Raw genomic sequence first — 21,675 nt, 5'->3', positions numbered from 1 at the left:
CAGTGAGGAACCAACACCTGAGTTACTAGAAGAAAAGATCTCCAAAAAAGAACAGCTTCATATGATCCACTTACGTGCCTTACTGAATGAAATGACAGAGAAAGTAAAACACCATCAATATCTCACAGAAAAAACTAGGTAGGAAATCTAAAGTAAAACACCATCAATATCTGACAGAAAAAACTAGGTAGGAAATCTAAAGTAAAACACCATCAATATCTCACAGAAAAAACTAGGTAGGAAATCTAAAGTAAAACACCATCAATATCTCACAGAAAAAACAAGGTAGGAAATCTAAAGTAAAACACCATCAATATCTGACAGAAAAAACTAGGTAGGAAATCTAAAGTAAAACACCATCAATATCTGACAGAAAAAACAAGGTAGGAAATCTAAAGTAAAACACCATCAATATCTGGCAGAAAAAACAAGGTAGGAAATCTAAAGTAAAACACCATCAATATCTGGCAGAAAAAACAAGGTAGGAAATCTAAAGTAAAACACCATCAATATCTCACAGAAAAAACTAGGTAGGGGATCTAAAGTAAAACACCATCAATATCTGACAGAAAAAACTAGGTAGGAAATCTAAAGTAAAACACCATCAATATCTGACAGAAAAAACTAGGTAGGAAATCTAAAGTAAAACACCATCAATATCTGACAGAAAAAACAAGGTAGGGGATCTAAAGTAAAACACCATCAATATCTCACAGAAAAAACAAGGTCGGAAATCTAAGTTAAAACACCATCAATATCTCACAGAAAAACAAGGTAGGGGATCTAAAGTAAAACACCATCAATATCTCACAGAAAAAACAAGGTCGGAAATCTAAAGTAAAACACCATCAATATCTGACAGAAAAAACTAGGTAGGAAATCTAAAGTAAAACACCATCAATATCTGACAGAAAAAACTAGGTAGGGGATCTAAAGTAAAACACCATCAATATCTGACAGAAAAAACTAGGTTGGAAATCTAAGTTAAAACACCATCAATATCTCACAGAAAAAACTAGGTAGGGGATCTAAAGTAAAACACCATCAATATCTCACAGAAAAAACAAGGTAGGAAATCTAAAGTAAAACACCATCAATATCTCACAGAAAAAACTAGGTAGGGGATCTAAAGTAAAACACCATCAATATCTGACAGAAAAAACTAGGTAGGAAATCAAAGTAAAACACCATCAATATCTCACAGAAAAAACAAGGTAGGAAATCTAAAGTAAAACACCATCAATATCTCACAGAAAAAAGAAGGTAGGGGATCTAAAGTAAAACACCATCAATATCTGACAGAAAAAACTAGGTAGGAAATCTAAAGTAAAACACCATCAATATCTGACAGAAAAAACAAGGTAGGGGATCTAAAGTAAAACACCATCAATATCTCACAGAAAAAACAAGGTCGGAAATCTAAGTTAAAACACCATCAATATCTCACAGAAAAAACAAGGTAGGGGATCTAAAGTAAAACACCATCAATATCTCACAGAAAAAACAAGGTAGGGGATCTAAAGTAAAACACCATCAATATCTGACAGAAAAAACAAGGTAGGGGATCTAAAATAAAACACCATCAATATCTCACAGAAAAAACAAGGTCGGAAATCTAAAGTAAAACACCATCAATATCTGACAGAAAAAACTAGGTAGGAAATCTAAAGTAAAACACCATCTATATCTGACAGAAAAAACAAGGTAGGGGATCTAAAGTAAAACACCATCAATATCTCACAGAAAAAACAAGGTCGGAAATCTAAAGTAAAACACCATCAATATCTGACAGAAAAAACTAGGTAGGAAATCTAAAGTAAAACACCATCAATATCTGACAGAAAAAAAGAAGGTAGGGGATCTAAAGTAAAACACCATCAATATCTGACAGAAAAAACTAGGTAGGGGATCTAAAGTAAAACACCATCAATATCTGACAGAAAAAAACAAGGTAGGAAATCTAAAGTAAAACACCATCAATATCTGACAGAAAAAACAAGGTAGAGGATCTTAAATATAACACATTCATTAATTTTAACTAGGAAAAAATAAGAATCAATAAAATATAACAAATTAATATATTACATTAATATGCTACAATGTTTTGGTACTTTTCAAAGCACAAGAATACTACTTTAAAAAAAATTGTGTGAATACTTTTGTACCGGTAATGGAAATGATATCATAAGAAAGCAAAAATTGAATTTCATGAACATGTGGGAATATGGAAAAATGAAAATGTATCCAATCAAATCACTTCTCAGGCAAAAGATAGTGGAATTAAACCACAAAAAAAATTAATTGCTTATTCTTTTTTAAATACATCTGTACATAAGGAACATATCTGTATTTATAGCTATTTTTTTTTATTAAAGAGAAGAAATGAAGCAATGTCGATCAAGAATGAGTCAGTTAGAGACAGAAAGAGACCAAGTGTTTGGTCACATACAGTCTGCTGATTCAGATGGCAACACGTAAGTATATACAATAAAATCACTTTATCTTTAGAAGTAAAAGTGTTCTGTTTAACTTTAGTGGCTTGTATTACTACACCAACATATCTACATGATAGATTTAAGAAGATGTGGTATGAGGGCCAATGAGACAACTCTCCATCCAAGTCACAATTTGTAAAAGTAATCCATTATAGGTCAAAGTACGGCCTTCAACATGGAGCCTTGGCTCACACCTAACAGCAAGCTATAAAGAGCCCCAAAAATGACTAGTGTAAAACCATTCAAATAGGAAAACCAACGGTCTAATCTATATAAAAAAGAGAAACACTTATGAACCACATCAACAAACAACAACCACTGAACATCAGGTTCCGAACTGAGTATACTTCCAAGTACCATGTGTTACTATCATAAGATAAGATACGATAAGATAATTTTATTAACCAATCATGGTGCCCTAAATTTGACCTATACAATCAAATAAATTACAAAATAAAGCACAGTAAATGATTAGAATGATTAGAATGATTAAAGTACATTTAAAACGCTCATAAAATTTACCAGATTACATTCACAATGCTTATATTACCTATAAAAGGACAACAAATTATTTAAACTCCAACATCCTCCTGAAGTTAATGAAATGTATTGAGTAAAATTTATTTAACTTTAGATGGACCATTTCGTTTGTTTTTAATCATAATTGTCTTTTTATATATATGTTTAGGTCAGCTTTATATAGATTGAGAGACCAGCATGCTAAACTATGTCAGGAATTAGAAGATGAAAGGACTTTAGAAAAAATGATTCAAGACAGACTAGAAAATGAAGAGTAGGTTATTTTAACAGATGTTTTTTTTGTTTTTTTCATTTATATCAAGTGATAGAACTAGATTACAGATTTATTGTAACCAGAGTCAGTCATGTTCAGGTCTTAATTGAAGACTTGTAAGATGATATGTCAAAATTTCTTAAAATGCTGTTCATATCTACTGATTTATTGCCACTTAACTGTAGATTTATATGTTTGAGTTCTTTTAATTGCATGAGGTAAGGCCAACTAAAATTAATTTGTAGATTTTCATCCAACTTTTTGAGAGAAAAAATGGGGCGAGTGGGAGGATTTTAATTTTTATTTTCTACGCCACCCTTTCGTAATGTATTCTTCATATGCAAGGGTTATATTAAGCTTATATCAAGTATATATATACAGAATTCTACACACTTTTTTCAAATTTTAAAATAAATATTTCTGATTGGAATCACTGTAGATTTAGAAACCAATTTTCAGTAAATAGCAAAACATGAGGAGAAATGCTCTCTTTTAGACTGCCTACATAAACTTTATTTTGCTTTCTAAGCCTAGCCTATGGTTTATTGTGCCCATAAAATAAATACTAAATGTACATGTATGCATTGGTATGAAACACAAGTATTATGAGTAGAGTGAAATGAAAACTCAAATTGTGTTGAAAATACTAGGTTTGATTGCTTTAAGATTGCCAACAAAAAGGGACAGTTTTGGGGTAAATCTTGCTATATATGTTGGCGAACTTTTTGTTCTCCAGTCAATGTGATTAATTGATTGTTGGTTGCTTAACAGCCATGGCAAATATTGCATGCATGTTCAGGATGAAAACATACAGTTGGTATGTCCAGTAATAGAGGCCGTCCGGGATGAAGTTCTGGAGAATTTAGACTGCCACTTGAAAATGAGGGTATATTGGATAGGCATAGAAACAGTGTTCTAACAAGGCCCTTAAATGACCATGGGCCTGCGATGTATAATTTTTGACCGTGGTGGTATAGGTCATATCGCGGTGTATAATTTTTTTCTGTGGTGCTAAAATTTTCAGTAAAAAAATCGTAAATCGGTAAAGTTTTAAACGATTTGTTAAATCTTTTCCTTGTGGTATAAAATTCCAGGTGAAATTTGACCAGTTCAAACCAGTTCAATGCAGATTGTTTACACCACATGATCGATTTACCTTATGAGGTTAACCTTGTTGATTGGATTTAATCGATGTAATTAACACTTGTTACATGATTCTTTTGTGTTTTAATTAAGAGATCATATAACTTTATGATCACAGATAACTATTTTATGGCTTCACTCACCACCCAAGCGCTGACCTGTGACAAGTTGGCAAATATACTTTGTACACAAACAGTGTGGATAGTTTTACACACACCGGTACATTTTTTGTACAAAATAAAGTCATTTTTACGTATAAATGACAATTATACATTTCTCAATTCTTATATTATAGTATTATATGTCTGATTAAACCATGGCCAAAATTAAGTTTAAGTTTAAGTATGACATAGTTATTGCATGATAGTCGGGTATCAAACTATCATAGTATCTGTCAACAGACGGACATTGTTCATATCACATGACCCAGTTAGTTCACATAGAATATTCAAGTTTATTTACAATTAATTGCAATATATTCTATGTTATAAATAAAATGCATGACTGTACCTTCAAACTGGATATCTATATCCACAATTAATGAATAACAGAACATGCAGAAGTAATCTAGCAAATATTATCCATAAGCACATGTTAAATCTATTTATATCTACTTCCTGTCGTTGAGGTGGGAAAATAGGGAGACTTTGTTGTTGACATTGGATATGGTTATACTTATAGATCTATAGACCTAAGATAAATTAATAGATTTAGGAATTCTTTTTAAATGGATCATGACAAATATAAAGATTTAGATTTCAGTGCTGTATTTAGTCTGTATCTATCTTTTTTACCAATAATTTTCTGACTCAATGTCTACATAACATAGTACCACAGTATTAAAACAAAACAAGAGACATAAAAACTGCAGTAACTAGAAATATAGCTAAGCGACGCGACGCGACTGATTGTATGAATCATTTCACCAAGCTGTCCACACACGTTACCCTGGTGCTATAAAAAAATCCTGGGGAGAACATTGATAGAAATATTGCCTTGCAACAGGCCACCTACATACCCTCACAAAGTTGTTACAAGGGTTCTTATTGTGCAGTGAGCATGGCACTCTTTCTTCACAAGGCATCAGATTAAACATCTCCATTCTGATCAGACGTGGCTGCGTACTTGTACATCCTGCAAGCCAAGTGGACACCCAACTTTGGCAAGGGTTTTACTGCAGGTCGGAAGAAGACCTGTAGTGTCCATATTTCTTTTCCCCTGGAAAACCCTTGGCCGGTTCTCAAGTCAATATACAGTCCTAAGCAGTGTAAATTGTATAGCACAAGATTGTTTGGGTCAATTTCTTTATTCCAATCATGTTTTACACCATGTGTGTCATGATTATTACGCTTTGAATAGCATTCTCAGTCCGAATTTTCTGACACAAACTCTTTGTATAAATAAAAAAAATACACGTTTTTGTAGTCACTGAAATTTGTGACATACGGTGAGTAGCATTCTTTGACACGTTTATTACTCACACTCGAACACATCAAGCCTTTCCCGTAATTAATCTCTGTTCCTGGAAGATATTGACTGAATTATTTTGGGGTAAATTACTTAGAAGAAATACGAAATCCGAATTTTGTAACAGGAAGTTTTGAATGAAACGAAGTTGTAAGCACTGTTAATGATAACAGACATGAAAAAAGCTGGAAATCGTAATTTTTTTTTAAATAAAAAAAATCTGGGGGAGGGGGGGGGGAGGATTTCAGAGGGACGGGCGGGATGAAAATCTATCAATTAATTTTAATTGGCCAAATGGAATTAATTTCAGTTTCTAAATTTGGCATAAAGATAACATGCTCAGAAATGAATTTTATATGTGACATCATGGAAAATTGCAATTATGTTGCTGTAAAACATTTATAGATAAGTATGGCTTTGTTAAGGAGCTACATGTACTAGCTTAATTCTATTTTCAATTTTCAGTTATAAAAATATACTTGCTCTCAAAAAGTTCCTTTCAGCATTAAAGTTAGTTGCGTATAATTCTTAGGATTGTTTTGAAACTTTTATGTTTTTATGATGCTTAAAAAAACTATTTTCTTTTCCCGCTATTTTCATTGGACAAATGTATAACAATTGATACAAAACACAGCTGAATTATAATAAAATCCAATGTTATACAGATATGAACTAGCCAAAGTTGAGGTAGAGAGAGGTAAATTTTTACTGGCAGAAGATGAACTTGTAAAGAAAGAACATCAGTTAGCAACAGAAAAAACAGACATGGCTCTTGACAGGCTTAAGAAAGAGGAATGGAAAGTTAGGAAGGCTATACATCACAGAAAAAGTAAAGAAAGGTAATGAAAAAAGTTTAGATGTGCATTTTGGCATTTACTTAAATTTCAGTCCATAACCAAGTGAAAAGAAATAATTACAATAACAAAATTTGTATTAACTTATTGATCATAAGTTATCGTGTCTATGCTTTTTTAATTCTGTAAATTCAGAAATTTTGGGATGTTTTCATTATTGCACAAATTGTGACAGGATATGTTTATTTGCAAAAGTTAAAACTCATGTTTTATTTTTAAAGTATTATTTGTCGAGAGCATTTCATAAAATCAATAATTTATATTTCATATATGTCCACTATTTAACAATAGAATCCAAGAAAAAAAATTATATATTTATAGAAGACAGATATGCATAAATCTGCATAGAATGTTTAACGTGGTTTAAAGTTTTTTCAAGAGGATTTTTTTGTTGAAAAAAATTGAGAATAATAGATTACATGCTATTATTAACTCCATACTAAATTGAAAATGATACTGTTAATTTGATGTAAAAATATCATAAATCCATTGTTATAAAAATTTATGCAAGCAAGTCTGATATAAAACAGACTAAATATTATATAATCTTTCTGGAACTATTTAGATACTCTTTTCAGGCAACAATTGGAAGCTTTACAAGACCACAGACAGAGACAGCAGATGCACATTGAAGATTCAAAGCAAAGTCATGAAAAACACCAAAAATACCTCAGTGCTACCATGGAAAAGTAAGTCAAAATAAAACACAAGAAATGAAAGTCACATTTAGGAAAAACATGCAAAATCAAAAGTTTTTGAAACACAGTCCTAAACAAGCGCACAAAAGATCCTAAGTATGCATGGAATAGTACATGTATTAATCCTTTTTTACATAGAAATTTATGTTTCCAAACTACATCCTTGTCTTGAATCAATCTGGGCCTTGGTTTGCAGAATGGTCTTAGTAGTTTTTCTACTGTACTAGCCTGTCAAAACTCAGGTTGTGAGTTCCAACCCTGCACATGGCAGGTGTGTTTGATCCAATCTTAATTGACTAGGATTGTGAGTTGTCCTGCTGAAGGTTGTTGTTCTTTGGGGCACTTTGTTTGCCTTCTTCAATAAAAACTTACCCCATGATATACCAATAGTGCTGAAAGTGGTGTTAAACACCAACAATTAACCAATTGAATTAAACTAATTTAGAAACAGGTTCTGTATCCAAGCTTTGGTAACAAGAATATGACAATGCTCCATTTTACTTTCTGGATAATCAGGGTTTGTTGTTATGATACACACCTATTGAAATTTAAATGCACACATTTTATTGGTTGACATAATAGTTCTCAGAAAATAAAGTAAATTGTCACTTTGTAAGATCCTTGTTTCAAAGCATTTGTGTTCAGATAAGATTGGTGATGAATATAACATTTAGAATAATTTGTAACATTTAAATCTAAAATTTGCAGGAATACAGCTTTTTCAAATATGAACTTTCTTACAAATCTCCAACAACAGTGAACTCAACAACAATCTGAATAGAACTGACCACTTTCATGAAAGCTACATACAGTAAAGTTAAAATTGTTTTATGAATTATTTTCATTATTTAGAATGAAGAAAAGGCAAGATGAAGAAAATATTAGATATAAAGAAAATATGCAGAAAAAGATGGATATGTTACTGAAGCTAAAATCAGATATCACCTCAAACAGGGTATAAATATTTTTAACATTGACAACAAAAAGCTTGTAGGAAAAAAAATCTGGAATACTTCATCATCAATTCTGATTCTAAATTTTTATGCATTGTGACTTGGATGGCGAGTTGTCTCATTGGCACTCATACAACATCTTCTTATTTATAGTGTTAAATTTGTCTCTTAAAAAAAAAGGAAAAACTTTTTTTTTTCACTGAAAATCCATTATCATATGAAAGAGAAATTAACAAAAAGTTAAAAAATTTTAGGCAGATACTTTTATTTTGAGAGTTATAGAGAATAACTTTTAATAAATATATTTTATAAAATATCAACCAATTGTATATCATAGCTAACCAGAAGTTATAACAAATATTTTTTAAAATTCTGTTTTTCTAAAGAATTATTTTGTTACAGGAAAATTTAAAAGCCTTGCACGCAAGAGATAAGGCTTTAGAGAAAGAAAAAAAGCAACAGGAAGAAGAAGAAAGACAAAGAATTCTTAGTGAAGGTGGAAATCCTGACCAGGAATTTCTGATCAGGAAGAGGATTGAAACATTTGAAAGACATAAATCGTAAATAGATTCTTAATTTTTTTAAATGATTTTCAGGATTTTTTTTTTATAGCTTTTAATTGTGAAGCCTACTTTTCAATATTGTTTATATGTGATACAACTTGTTCTATTACTCTTTCATGCAGTCTAAGTCTAATAAAGTAGTTTCATTTTTTTCCATCAATTTTACTAGTACGGTAAAATGAATTGTGAAGGCTTATTGTCACTTATTACTTTTGTGACATACCTTTTTAAATTCCAGTTAAAATCTCTGTTTAAGTTTAGATTTATAAAATTACGACTTTACTATTGAAATATGTACCACAACTATAAAGAGACTTGCAATACAATTATTAAAAAGCATCAAAACAAAATTGAAGATATGTTTTTCTATAATATTTTATTTTTCTCTATAGAGACTTTGAAGTTCAAAAAAGAAGCAGAGAATCGACAATAATGGGTAAAATTTTACTGGAAGAAGAACGAATGAGGAAAAGGAAAAAACAACAACCACAGCTATTTTCAGATCCCAAAAGGGAAAAATCATTGGTAAGTAAAATGTAATATTGGTTGTAATTTTTTCTTTTTTTATTGGATCAATTTATGAAAACACAATATAGGATAAGATAACAAAAAGGAGATGCATAGTTGTCATTCAGATACTTTGTAAAAGAAACTTTTTTATGAATTCTACAATTTATTGATTTATGACTGTTTGGTGAATATCACAGTACCTTGCGGTCATAAACATTTGACATGCGATTATTGTACTCAAACTCATAATTCAACCAATCAAAATACTGGATTTGGTTTTTGTGCGTAAATTATGTACTTCAGTTCTGAATAAAGTCTTTCTGACTGTAGGCCCAGGTTCACTTATTTTATGAATATTCAGAAGGATTAGAATAAGAGTGAAATTAAGTCAGGCCAACTAAAGTTGATGGTTCCTTTTTTATCAGTTTACAAATGTGAATCGCTAAAATCAATTAGTTGCAATTAATCTTTAATTCAAAAGAAGAGCACATTGATTTCAAAAGTTTGATATTTTGTAGGTTGTTAGTGCTCAGAAAAAGAAACCACTGAAGATAATGAGAGATATGTCTGGATCTTCTGTGTTTGATGAGACTGAGCTTAGAGACAGTAAAGTAGACTTTTCAATTGATGAGGTAATTAACCATATTTTTACAATAATTAAAGGGAAATAACTTTTATGTCTAAGTAACATTAGATCTTATATTAATTGCTTAATGAAAGTAAAACACTTGTTTGGATCCATCTTTTGTTTTTTTTTTATTAGAAAAAATGTATCATTCATCATAATCATAATTGTGAAATATCAGGGTGTATGGAAAGATTAAAAGTAATTTCCATAAACTTGTTTATATTATTTATTAAAATAAAGTTTATAAGATGACATGAGACTGTATCAATGTATAGCAAGTGCAACATACAACAAAAACAAACTTGATCACATAACACAAATAAAATCATGATGGAAAGTAGAAACGATCCAAAAAGATATAACTTTTTTTTTTTTTTAATAATCTTTGTGTTGTCAAATTGTTTTTACTCTTATAGACATTTGTAGTATGCAATTACAGATCGTATAAAGCCGTGTTTGTGATGATAATGATATGCTTATGTAGAATTTTTTTATGATAATATTGGAAACAGATAATAAATGACATTTTGTTCTATTTTCCTAATTAACAGTTAGAAAAGCAAGATGATTCTGACAGTGAACGAAGACAAACAGAATCAGTCCGACCATCTAGTTCTGATGAGAAGAAAATACCCGACTCCAGTGATTCGGAGGATGGAGAAAGTGATGGTAGGTAATCAGTATAGCAAGGAATAAGTTTTCTAAAAATTATGAAATACTTTGAACATCTGTATAAAATTGCATTTACTTGTGTGCTGAATATGTAAAATATTAAATACCCATGATTTAGACTTTCTTCTTTAGTTAATACTAGACTGTGTTGGTACTCAGAATGGCAAATAATTTCTGCTCTATCAACTCTCAAGAATTTAGTAAAATTAGACTCACAGCGATTTATTCTCATGATTGTCTTATTTTTATATATGGGAAGATCCCAGTTTTACATGCTAGCCACTATTTATATTCACAATTTTTGTATTAGCGAAAGTTGCAAAAAATAGTTGATTTACAGTAAACGATGATATATCTAAGAAGAAAGATTCATTTTTATGGTACTTTTTTATCATTTTGTAGATGAAAGAAAGGTAGATCTTGCTCAGCCAGAATTTCAGGGTCTGTGGAGTGAACACAAACCTTACAAAGTACCTAGTGAAACTAATACAGTGAAACTACCAGGAGCTAGTAAGATGGAAAAGGTATGTTTAAATATTGGTCTATCAATATCCTCTAGTATCAAAGTTAACAATTTTTAAATTGTCTCCCTTTTCTTGCTTAATATTCTATATGCCTCCAATGTGATTTATAGCAAAATAATAATACATCATAATAAAAAATGAAATGCAGGATATGGTTAAAAAAATATTTGGTAGTCAAAAGACTGATTGAAATCAAATCAACACACAACTTCCAAAAACCTGATTTCCAAGTAAAATTTATTTTCTTTAATTTGTGATGTTGATTTTTGCATGATATAAGAAAAACAAAGTACCATTACTTTTACAGGATATACTGAACAAAGTATTGGACAAGCACAGATCAGGTATAATCGTAAAACAGGTAGCTGCTGGTAGAGAATTCCAAGGATGTCCATTTTATAGCAAGCCTGATGTTATACATTTCAAGGTAATGTATTAATAGAACCTCTTTTTGAGCTTACAATTTAGTTCAGTGGTGCAAGTAAAAGACATAAATGAAAAAAATTAAAATAGAATACAATCTTTTTATCATTCATAAGCTGCCATTAACTTAAGTTGCTGATATCAACGGCAAAAAACCCAAGTGTTATCTGATTAATTCAATTAATTTCATAAAGAAATAAAATGTTCTTACTGTATAAAATAGGCAATCTTGCAGGAAAATGAGACATTCCTTCATCTTATTTTGTCCAGATGGGGAATTAAACATAACACAGTCTGCTTTGATCTTTTGTGGAGAAGTTGCCTAACACATTACTATTATTATTTTATTTATTTCTGTGAATATTATGATTGTAGGACTTTGATGTAGGGAAGTCTTATAAAAAGAAAGTTACCCTGACTAATGTATCCTATACTGTGAACTACTGTAAATACATCAACATCACAGAACATCTTAAAGACTTTATAGAAATACAGTAAGTTGTTAATGGCTACAGCACTATAGAACATGTTATCCTTTTGCTGTGTTACTTCAAAGGTTCTAATACATCGTCTATTGCTTTATTTGTGTTACTTGAGCAGTTAGGATGTATGTATTAAAATTGAGAATGGAAATGGGGAATGTGTCAAAGAGACAACAACCCGACCATAGAACAGACAACAGCAGAAGGTCACCAACAGGTCTTCAATGCAGCGAGAAATTCCCGCACCCGGAGGCGTCCTTCAGCTGGCCCCTAAACAAATATATATATTGTTCTGCTTTCATATGATAAACATAAATACATAGCATACAGAAATTTTTGCTTGCATTTATAGTTGCCAAAGTCAGAAAAACAATGGACAAAAATGCAAGATTTATAATTGAGATAACAGATAATACAACAAATATTGCTATCAAAATTTAAAATGCAAGAGTTTATTTTTGTACATCACCAAAAGAATATTTTTTTTAAATTTATAATTTATATAAATTGCACACACAAATACCGATGGATAAACTTAAATACCATTCATGGTGCTATGTAAACTATTCCTATATGACAACACTAAGTGTATTGCCTTAGTTTGATTATAAAATGAAATATTTACAACAGTCCTTTCTGGTGAGTGAACATTGTATTCATCATTTTCATTAGTTTGGTTTACTTGTATGTTTGGGATTTATAATTTGAGAAAGATGTTTTGAAGGATATTATTCCAGAATTACAAATGAAATGTACATCTCACTTTATATTGAAATTTATGGTATTAAATGGGTTAAATATTTGGTAAAATATTTTCTGTGTTCATCTATTTTTGTAATATTTCATTTCAAAGACCAAATAAGACCTAGTCACAATTACTCCTTTTAATTTATATTAGACACAGGTTTTAAATTCTTGTTATTAGAGTATTTAGAGATAATGAAAAATAACACAACATTTCATATCACATTGGTAATGATCATGTTTTATCTAATAAATCTAACAAAGTAAATATTTTTTTTATTTACAGGTTTGACCCTCCAGGTCAGATGTCTGCTGGTTTGACTTGTGAGATGATGGTTACTTTTAAACCAATGGTAAATATTTTAGTTCAAATGATTTAATGTGGTTTTAAATTGTATAACAACTGCCATATCTAAATATATACATATTTGGAAGCAGTTGGTTTGAAATTTAGCTGCTCATCACAAAGTTTGAAATTTATAATTTCACAAATCAACAACAATTCTAGAAAATGCAAAAAGTAAGCATCCATGAGTGATAATTTTATTTTTCAGAATTTTGCTTAATATCATGATTTTAAAATGTTTGCCACTCTCTTGCATTATGAGTTTTTTGGGGTTTTTTTTGTTGATACATTGATACTTTCACCTATATTAAAATCATCAATTGTTTTATGGTTTTTTTTATTGATACATTGATACTTTCACCTATATTAAAATCATCAATTGTTTTATGGTTTTTTTCAATAATTTTTATTCCAGATAAATGAAGATTTGGTTGGTGAAGTTAATTTCCTATCACAGACTGGACCTTTCTCTATACTTCTCAAATGTACAACTAAAAAATGTGATGTAAGTATTATATATTTAAACAAAATGTTCATAGTGGTAGCTAGCTTTGCTATGAAATATTTTGTTTGAAAATAAAATGAGCATTCTACAAGTAGATTGCGGCTCTAAGACGAACTTTATATAACTATTATATGTAAATACATACCCTGCAAAGTTTTTTGATAAAATTATGTTATAACAAATTGCCAGATTATAAATGGATCAAAACTGTGATGTTTCATTTATTATTTAAGAAATTATTTTAAAACCATGAAAATACACCTGAATTGATTTTAAAGTATTAAAACAGATTCATTCCTATTTTAGCTGTCAGTAGATACGAACAAAGTAGAGTTTGGCACCACTGTTATCGGAGAGACTCTGAAAAGGACATTTACTTTGACTAATAATGGAGCTCTTGGCACTAAATATGAGTTCTTTAAACTGACAGGCTCAAAACTAAGGACTGTGACTACTGCTGAAACATCATTAGGACGTTTGGTAAGATATTTATACAACTTTTACCTCTAAAAACTCTTTCTGGTAATGTATTAGATATAGTAATGAATACAAGAAAATGATTTTTCTTCTATACATTCTTGATTGATTTTGATACAACATCAACACCAATGTCTTGACAACAACCATTATTGAATGACCTCAGAGGAGTGAAATTATCTGATTTATTTCAAATGTGAAATTATTTGTTTTTATTTTATTCGGAAAATAAAGTATTTAATTTGATAACAATGTAACACTATAACTTCTGTATTTTTAACAATCCATATTCACAAAGAGAATTGACAATTCAGTAATATTTCTGCATGGACAATAAGTATGCTATAAATTACTTTGTTATTTTTAGACTACAGCTGACACACTGAGAGGAGGGACACCTGATTCCCTGTCAATGATGAAAAAAGAGGCAGCTCCACCTGGTGAAAAGAAACCTGACCAAGGTAAGTTAACCTCAGCATTGAATTACTCTCATTCTGATAAGAAAATAAAAAAAACACTACAAACTTGTGCCATTTACTTGCACTCAGTAGACATCTGTTTTTCATTTGTATTTAAATGTCAAAATTTTATAAATTGAAGAGAAAAGAATAACAACATCTAATTAATACATATTATTGAATAAGAATAGTTTTGTTCTATTAGCTGTTGGATGTATTTTGATCACATTTCCACCTATAAGATATTGTGTTCATATACCACACAAGATTAGCTGTTGGATGTATTTTGATCACATTTCCACCTATAAGATATTGTGTTCATATACCACACAAGATTAGCTGTTGGATGTATTTTGATCACATTTCCACCTATAAGATATTGTGTTCATATACCACACACACATTTTGGTATGTTCGCCTTTGTATTGGACTATTTCAAAGAGCAAAACAGATTCCTGAGTTGGTAGTGTTATTCTTGTAAATTTTTATTAACATGATTAAGTTACTTTAAAACTTTATTTACAAAAAGTTATTAAAGTTGAATGAATATTTTTCTGCTCATTCTTGATCAAACTGTCAATGATATGATTTATTCTAACCAATAGAAATTGTTGACAAAGCTAGCCAGGAAGGAGGAGGTACATCTATTGACCACCAGGGAACACAAGCTGAAGCTGATGCTATGAGTGGTACTATGGGAGACGTTGAAGGTAAATTTAATGTTAAATGATACAGAAGAAGTGGAAAGTAATATTCCTGTACCCTACAGTAGGGGTAATATTGCTATAAAACCTTGTCCAACCATTTGTCCAACAAATATTGTTTTCCCTTTTTCTCAAATGCTGCTGAACAGAAAGACTTCATATTTAATCAACAGGTTAACAGTTATGAGTTGTAACATTGTAAAATGTGAGTCACTCTTTTCAAACCATGTCAGAAACATACTACATACTTGCATATTTGTGAAAAGATTCATTGAAACAAAATTGAATGACAGATTTACAAAGTTTCTTAAAAATATCAAATTCTAGCTACTGTTACTCCTTTACATAGTAATTATACTCCAATGAGTAGTTTGTATGTATTTTACATTTCATGAAAATATCTTTTGAAAATTTTACTTTGCCATGGTATTTTGACCCCCCTACCATGGTATATTGAACCCCCGACCTTTAAATTTAAAAATTCTAGCTGTTATAACTCTTTTACATAGTAATTATACTCCAATAAGTAGTTGGTATGTATTTTACTTGCTTGAAAAGATGTTTTGAAAATTTTATTTAGCCATGGTATTTTGACCCCCTGCCATGGTATATTGAACCCCATACTATAGCTCCAGTTTAAAAAAAAAAGTCATAGCCAACAAATTGTAAATTAGATAATCTGAAATACTATTTATCTAAAACAGGGGGGTTCAATTTTCCCTGGTGGGGTTCAAAATACCATATGGGAAAAATGACCCCGGGGTCAAAATACCATGCGGTATAATGACCCTGGGGTCATTATACCGCATGGTATTTTGACCCCGGGTTCACTTTTTAGGGGGTTCAAAATACCATATGACACCGGGCAAGATAGTAGGAGATTACATAAATTAAACCAATGTTATAAAACAACTGGAACATTCCTAACCTAAACAAGCACTGTCCAAGGAAAGTGGTTGGTTTAACCATGGTTTACAGCCCTAAATTGCCCAATTTTTTACAGTCACTTTTATTGGTAGACTAAACATAAAATTTTAAGTCAGCAATGACAAGTTCAGTTGTCTTAGTTTTTGCTAAGAAATAAAATCTTTCAATTTTTTATCCTGCATTTTTCCCTCAATTTATTATGTTTGTAGATGGAGAACAGTCCCCAGACCTGGCCATCAGTGAAATAGAGGACTATGGATCCCTGGATGGGATGAAAGTTGGTCCAATGTCTACTGGAGAAGTGGGTCCATTTTCCTCTGTCAAGTTGGAGATTATCTGGCAGCCACATATCCCTGGAAAAGTGTTTACAGAATTCTTGATATCCTTTAGTGACCCTCTCTCAGAAAGTGTAAGTTACTTACTAATCATGATGTTTTGATATTTATTGTCAACAATGAGGTGATATATCATTACTGACTTCATGCCTTTACCAAGATGAGTAGATGCTCTAGAATTAATCCAAAAGTAAAAAGATTGTGTTATTAATTTGTTTAGGAATCTCAATCTTTTTATAGATTTTAGTTCTAGTAATAAAGAAAAAAGGGATTCAAAAAAAAAAAATTAAATCTTATTTTGTAATGATAATTTAAAGATGATGTAAGCTTTAACTGAATATCATTTTCTCATTCAGAAGAATGCACATTTATACAAATTAGCAACACAAAATGTTTGTTAAAATAAAGGATTGTGTAACTTAATGTTTAGAGAGATGACTTACGTCAGTTAGAATTCATTGAGCTTATTTCTTTTATTAAGGACAGTCTTGTAAGATATTGGGAACAAACGTATTTAGAAAGATTGATTGTTGTAGTTTTAAACAAAATAATGCTTTATGATTTCAGATTTCTATACAAGCCCTAGCTAATGCCATTGATGTGCCAGTTTGGGTTGAGAGACAGACTGTCGATCTTAAGATCTGTATGTATGACAGGCTGTACCAAGATACCATCATTGTCAACAACAGGTAAGATCATATACCTTTAACTATATCATCAATGGCTGGCGATTTATTTTCTTGACATGAATGAGTAGAAAAATGTCATGAATATAATCTACGAATATGTCAGAGTGGATATTCTCTTATATACATACATCATTAAAGTTAGAAAATTGCGAAATAGGCTAAATTGTACAGAACATGTAAAAAATTATTTGTGATAATATTTAGGTTTATAGTAAATTTGTTTAAGTTTAATATAGAAAGTTCATCCAATTTTGTTTAATTTTGTCAGTTATGATACTGAATATTGATTCCTTAGTTATCTATTACATTAAATATTGTTTTCTTGTACATTCGCAGTTGATTGGCTATTTATTTGATATATTGAATGTTTGCTGACTGTTGTCTTAAGAGCTTTACTGGTCAGTTAACCAATACATTTTCGTTTATTTTCTATCAAAGGGCTTTCTGACACATTGAAGGTAACAGACTATTTGATACACTGAATTTACTGACTATTAATTTGTAAGTAATCTGATATTTTGACAAATTACAAACTTTGATAAGTTTTTGTGTAGGTATATTACTAATATGAACTTTCAATAAGTTAGTTTATTTCTAATCATCTGCATTTATTTGATTATTTTGTAACTTACAGGGCAACAACAGCATTGAGGTTAAAGTTTGAAGTATGTAAAGAACTGAAGAATCATCTTGAACTGCTACCAAAAACTGGGTACATCCAAGCTCAGTCACAATTCTCTGCCCAGCTTAAGTTTTTACCAAGGTAATACAAACTGGCTATATCCAACCTCAGCTCTGCTATTGTCAGGTTTCAAAAAATGATTTAAAAACCCCTTCAAATTACTCAAATGGTGCTTTTTAAGTTTTGATAGCAAAATTTGTATGTAGCACTTCATGATATCTTATAATGATTCTTCACTTATGAACTATTTAATGGCAGATATTTTAACTACATCAATTTTGAATACTTATTATACATTTATATTACTATATTGATCACTGTAATAAGTACAAAATTAACAAATCTTCATAGTTAAGTCACTATTGTTTTACAGGAAAAGTCTCTTTCAAGAAGCTGGTAAATATTTTGACAAAGAAACAGGTGTGTTGGAAGCTCCAATGATCATCAGAGTGGCTGATCAGGTAAGAAAAAACATCCATTCAAAAAGAATAAACAAGAGTTTCTCGTCAATGCTTAAAATTGCAACAGCAGCCATTGCCTTGAGCAACAAATTTGAAAGGGTCAACAGCTGAATCTGAAAATAATTGTAAAAAAACATAGTTTATTTTTAATTTCTAATAATAAAATTTGATTATTTTTAGTGGGTTAATATTATAACCAACGATATAATATCTTGATGTATCCACTCCAAATTCTATAGTATTGTAAACTATAATTACAAATGTCCTGAATGAATGACCTTTAGTTGTTAGCTTTTTACAAAAATCTTCTCCTCTGAAATCACTGGGCCAAATTTAACCAAACTTGGCCACAATCATCATTAGGGTATCTAGTTTAAAAATGTGTCCGATGACCCCGCCAACCAACCAAGATGGCCACCATGGCTAAAAGTAGAACATAGGGGTAAAATGTAGATTTTGGCTTATATGTCTGAAACCAAAGCATTTAGAGTAAATCTGACAGGGTAAAACTGATTACCAGGTCAAGATCTATCTGCCCTGAAATTTTCAGACAAATCTGACAACCTGTTGTTGGGTTGCTGCCCCTGAATTGGTAATTTTAAGGAAATTTTGCAGTTTTTGGTTATTATCTTGAATATTATTATAGATAGAGATAAACTGTAAACAGCAATAATGTTCAGCAAAGTAAGATCTACAAATAAGTTGTCATGACCAAAATTGTCAGTCGACCCCTTTAGGAGTTATTGCCTATTTTTTGTAAATTTTTGTAATCTTTTACAAAAATCATCTTCTCTGAAACTACTGAGACAAATTTAACCATACTTGGCCATAATCATTATTAGGGTATCTAGTTTAAAAAAAATTTCAGATGACCCCGCCTTCCAACCATCATGGCCGACTTGGTTAAAAATAGAACATAGGGGTAAAATGCAGTTTTTGGTTTATATCTCTGAAACTAAAGCATTTAGAGCAAATCTGACAGGTAGCAAAAATGTTCATCAGATTTAGATTTATCTGCCCTGAAACTTTGTGGATATACAAAAGCAAGCACATTGAAGAAAAGAGAAAAATCATAACTTAAAACACCTAAACAGGCTGAGATTTAAAAAGTAATTTAAATGTTTTCCAGACTCAGCCAGTACCATTCACTGTCCAGGCTGTAGTGACAACCTCTGATATGGAGTTTGACATAACCAACATAAACTTTGGTTGTTGTACCATCCATGAGTCAGTGAAGACAAGAATACGTCTTAGTAACAAGTCCATCTTGCCACAGGAATATGGCTTTGTTGGCCTACCAGATGTATGTACTACTTTTTATACAAATACTTAAATGAAAAGCAGTGTAAAAAGAACTATTTTATAAATGTTTCAAGATATTAATTTTACATTTTAAGTTTGTAATTATATTGTATATTTCTATATCAAAAACGTCTATAATTGAAGACAATTGAGCTTTCATGGAGCTTTTGATTTTTCCATTTGATTAGGGACTTTCCGTTTAGAATTTTCCTTGGAGTTTGGTATCTTTGTTATTTTACTTTTTGGTCTGTAACTTTTAATTATCAAATCTGCTGCTTTGCCTTCTAAAAATATTAAGTTTTTCTATGTCATTAAAAACCCATTTAGAAAAAAATAAATAAAAACCACATACATTGACCTATATTTTAGTATGTTGAGGTACAACCAGATGATGGATTTGGAACACTGTTGCCATTGGAAAGCATTGACCTGGATGTGATCTTCAGTCCCAAGAAAGCTAGGGAATATAAATTTGAACTGAATTGTAAATCAATAATTAACAGGTGAGTGTAATCATTATTTTTATGAAAGAAATATATAAACACCAGAATGAAATATATAAACACCAGAATGAAATATATAAACAACAGAATGAAATCAAGGTCAAGTTAACCTTCACTTGTTTCTGTTCTTATGCATATTGAAGTTTCTTGTATGTAAGACTATAATGCCAAAGCAGCAATTGTAATTAAAGTAGACTTGATATAACCTGTATCTGTGTCAGTCTTCAATGCACTGGTGTATTGCTGTTGTAGCATTATCAACATCTACAAAAGAACTTAGCTTTCAAAACTAGCATAATAAAAATATCAAACTCCAGGGTAAATTCAAAAAGGAAAAGTCCATACAAACTTATCAACTAGCTTAATGAGTGGAAAACAACTGTCATATTCCTTTACTTGGTACAGACATTTACAAACCAGTGCTACTTGCCACGTTGAACATTCAGTTGGGTGTGATTTTTTGTTCCATGTTGAAAGCCTTATTGTGACTTTATAATGAAGAACAATAGCAATATAGCAATATTTCTTTGCTAAGGTATTGTCATATCCGTGTAGTGATTTAGCGTCATGGAATAAAACACCATTTGAATTTATAAAGTATAGTGGTGGAGACTTATGGTTTTGTGTCACAACGTATATTTAAAATAGATAGATTGATATCACAGAATACAAGTAAATATACTTTAAATGTAGAAAATATGAAAGTATTCTTAAATTCACTGATTCAGTGATTGACTACACAGGTTGATTATTTTGTAAATAGGTTCCCTTGTCACCATCTTACGGTGTTTATATATCTCAACTTGTACGATTCGCTCGTGTATGTAACAATGTTTTAGATTTTAACGAGAGAAATTTATGTATTACTGAAAAATTATTACACCAGGGTTTTCGATATCACAAACTAGTCAAAACATTTACTAAATTTTATCATCAGTATAATTACATCATTCGTAAATATAGCTCAACATGCAGACTTCTTATACGTTCAGGTATTTCACATCCAATTTTTTATGGAAATATTCTTTATAAAGCACAAAAATGTCAGTATTCACCTCTGAAGCTAACAAAACCTTTAAATAGACTTATTAAGAAGGGATATAGTTACAATACTGTTGTCAGGTCATTAAAGATTGCATATTTTGGCGTTAATATTGATTCACTTATAGGGTCTTTGCATCGGCACTAAACACATTTATTTAAAAACCAGTTGTTGGCATGACACGGGTTATGTTCTTCTCATATATGTTATGATGGTATGATACTAAACCCCTAACGGGAAGGATTGTGCCTGATATTCATATGATGAAGACATAATCTTTCAATCAGTTTAATTG

General features: G+C 30.6%; 1 protein-coding gene across 25 annotated transcripts in view; it reads left to right on the top strand.

Annotated features, from left to right (window-relative positions):
* Positions 1-21,675, top strand: part of LOC127720693 (cilia- and flagella-associated protein 74-like) — a 60,477-nt gene that overhangs the window by 15,092 nt on the left and 23,710 nt on the right. For 14 of the 25 annotated variants that reach the window (XR_007990932.1, XR_007990933.1, XM_052227415.1 and 11 more), the window contains exons 3-26: positions 4-138; positions 2,376-2,474; positions 3,184-3,288; positions 6,564-6,737; positions 7,331-7,441; positions 8,303-8,405; positions 8,806-8,963; positions 9,359-9,491; positions 9,995-10,108; positions 10,656-10,773; positions 11,179-11,300; positions 11,608-11,727; positions 12,099-12,217; positions 13,236-13,302; positions 13,711-13,800; positions 14,107-14,280; positions 14,645-14,738; positions 15,341-15,445; positions 16,576-16,775; positions 17,269-17,390; positions 18,025-18,153; positions 18,446-18,533; positions 19,663-19,836; positions 20,205-20,338. Coding sequence is in view for 23 of the 25 variants with exons in the window: in XM_052227415.1 (XP_052083375.1) it covers positions 4-138; positions 2,376-2,474; positions 3,184-3,288; positions 6,564-6,737; positions 7,331-7,441; positions 8,303-8,405; positions 8,806-8,963; positions 9,359-9,491; positions 9,995-10,108; positions 10,656-10,773; positions 11,179-11,300; positions 11,608-11,727; positions 12,099-12,217; positions 13,236-13,302; positions 13,711-13,800; positions 14,107-14,280; positions 14,645-14,738; positions 15,341-15,445; positions 16,576-16,775; positions 17,269-17,390; positions 18,025-18,153; positions 18,446-18,533; positions 19,663-19,836; positions 20,205-20,338 (2,988 nt within the window). In the remaining 2 variants the exon portion in view is untranslated. The other 11 variants (XM_052227426.1, XM_052227430.1, XM_052227427.1 and 8 more) reach the window with 11 other exon arrangements.

Source organism: Mytilus californianus, unplaced genomic scaffold, assembly GCF_021869535.1.
Source record: "Mytilus californianus isolate M0D057914Y unplaced genomic scaffold, xbMytCali1.0.p SCAF_11, whole genome shotgun sequence".
Classification (NCBI taxonomy): Eukaryota; Metazoa; Mollusca; class Bivalvia; order Mytilida; family Mytilidae; genus Mytilus; species Mytilus californianus.
Note: the sequence above shows the minus strand (reverse complement) of the source record. Positions and strands in the feature narration are given on the sequence as shown.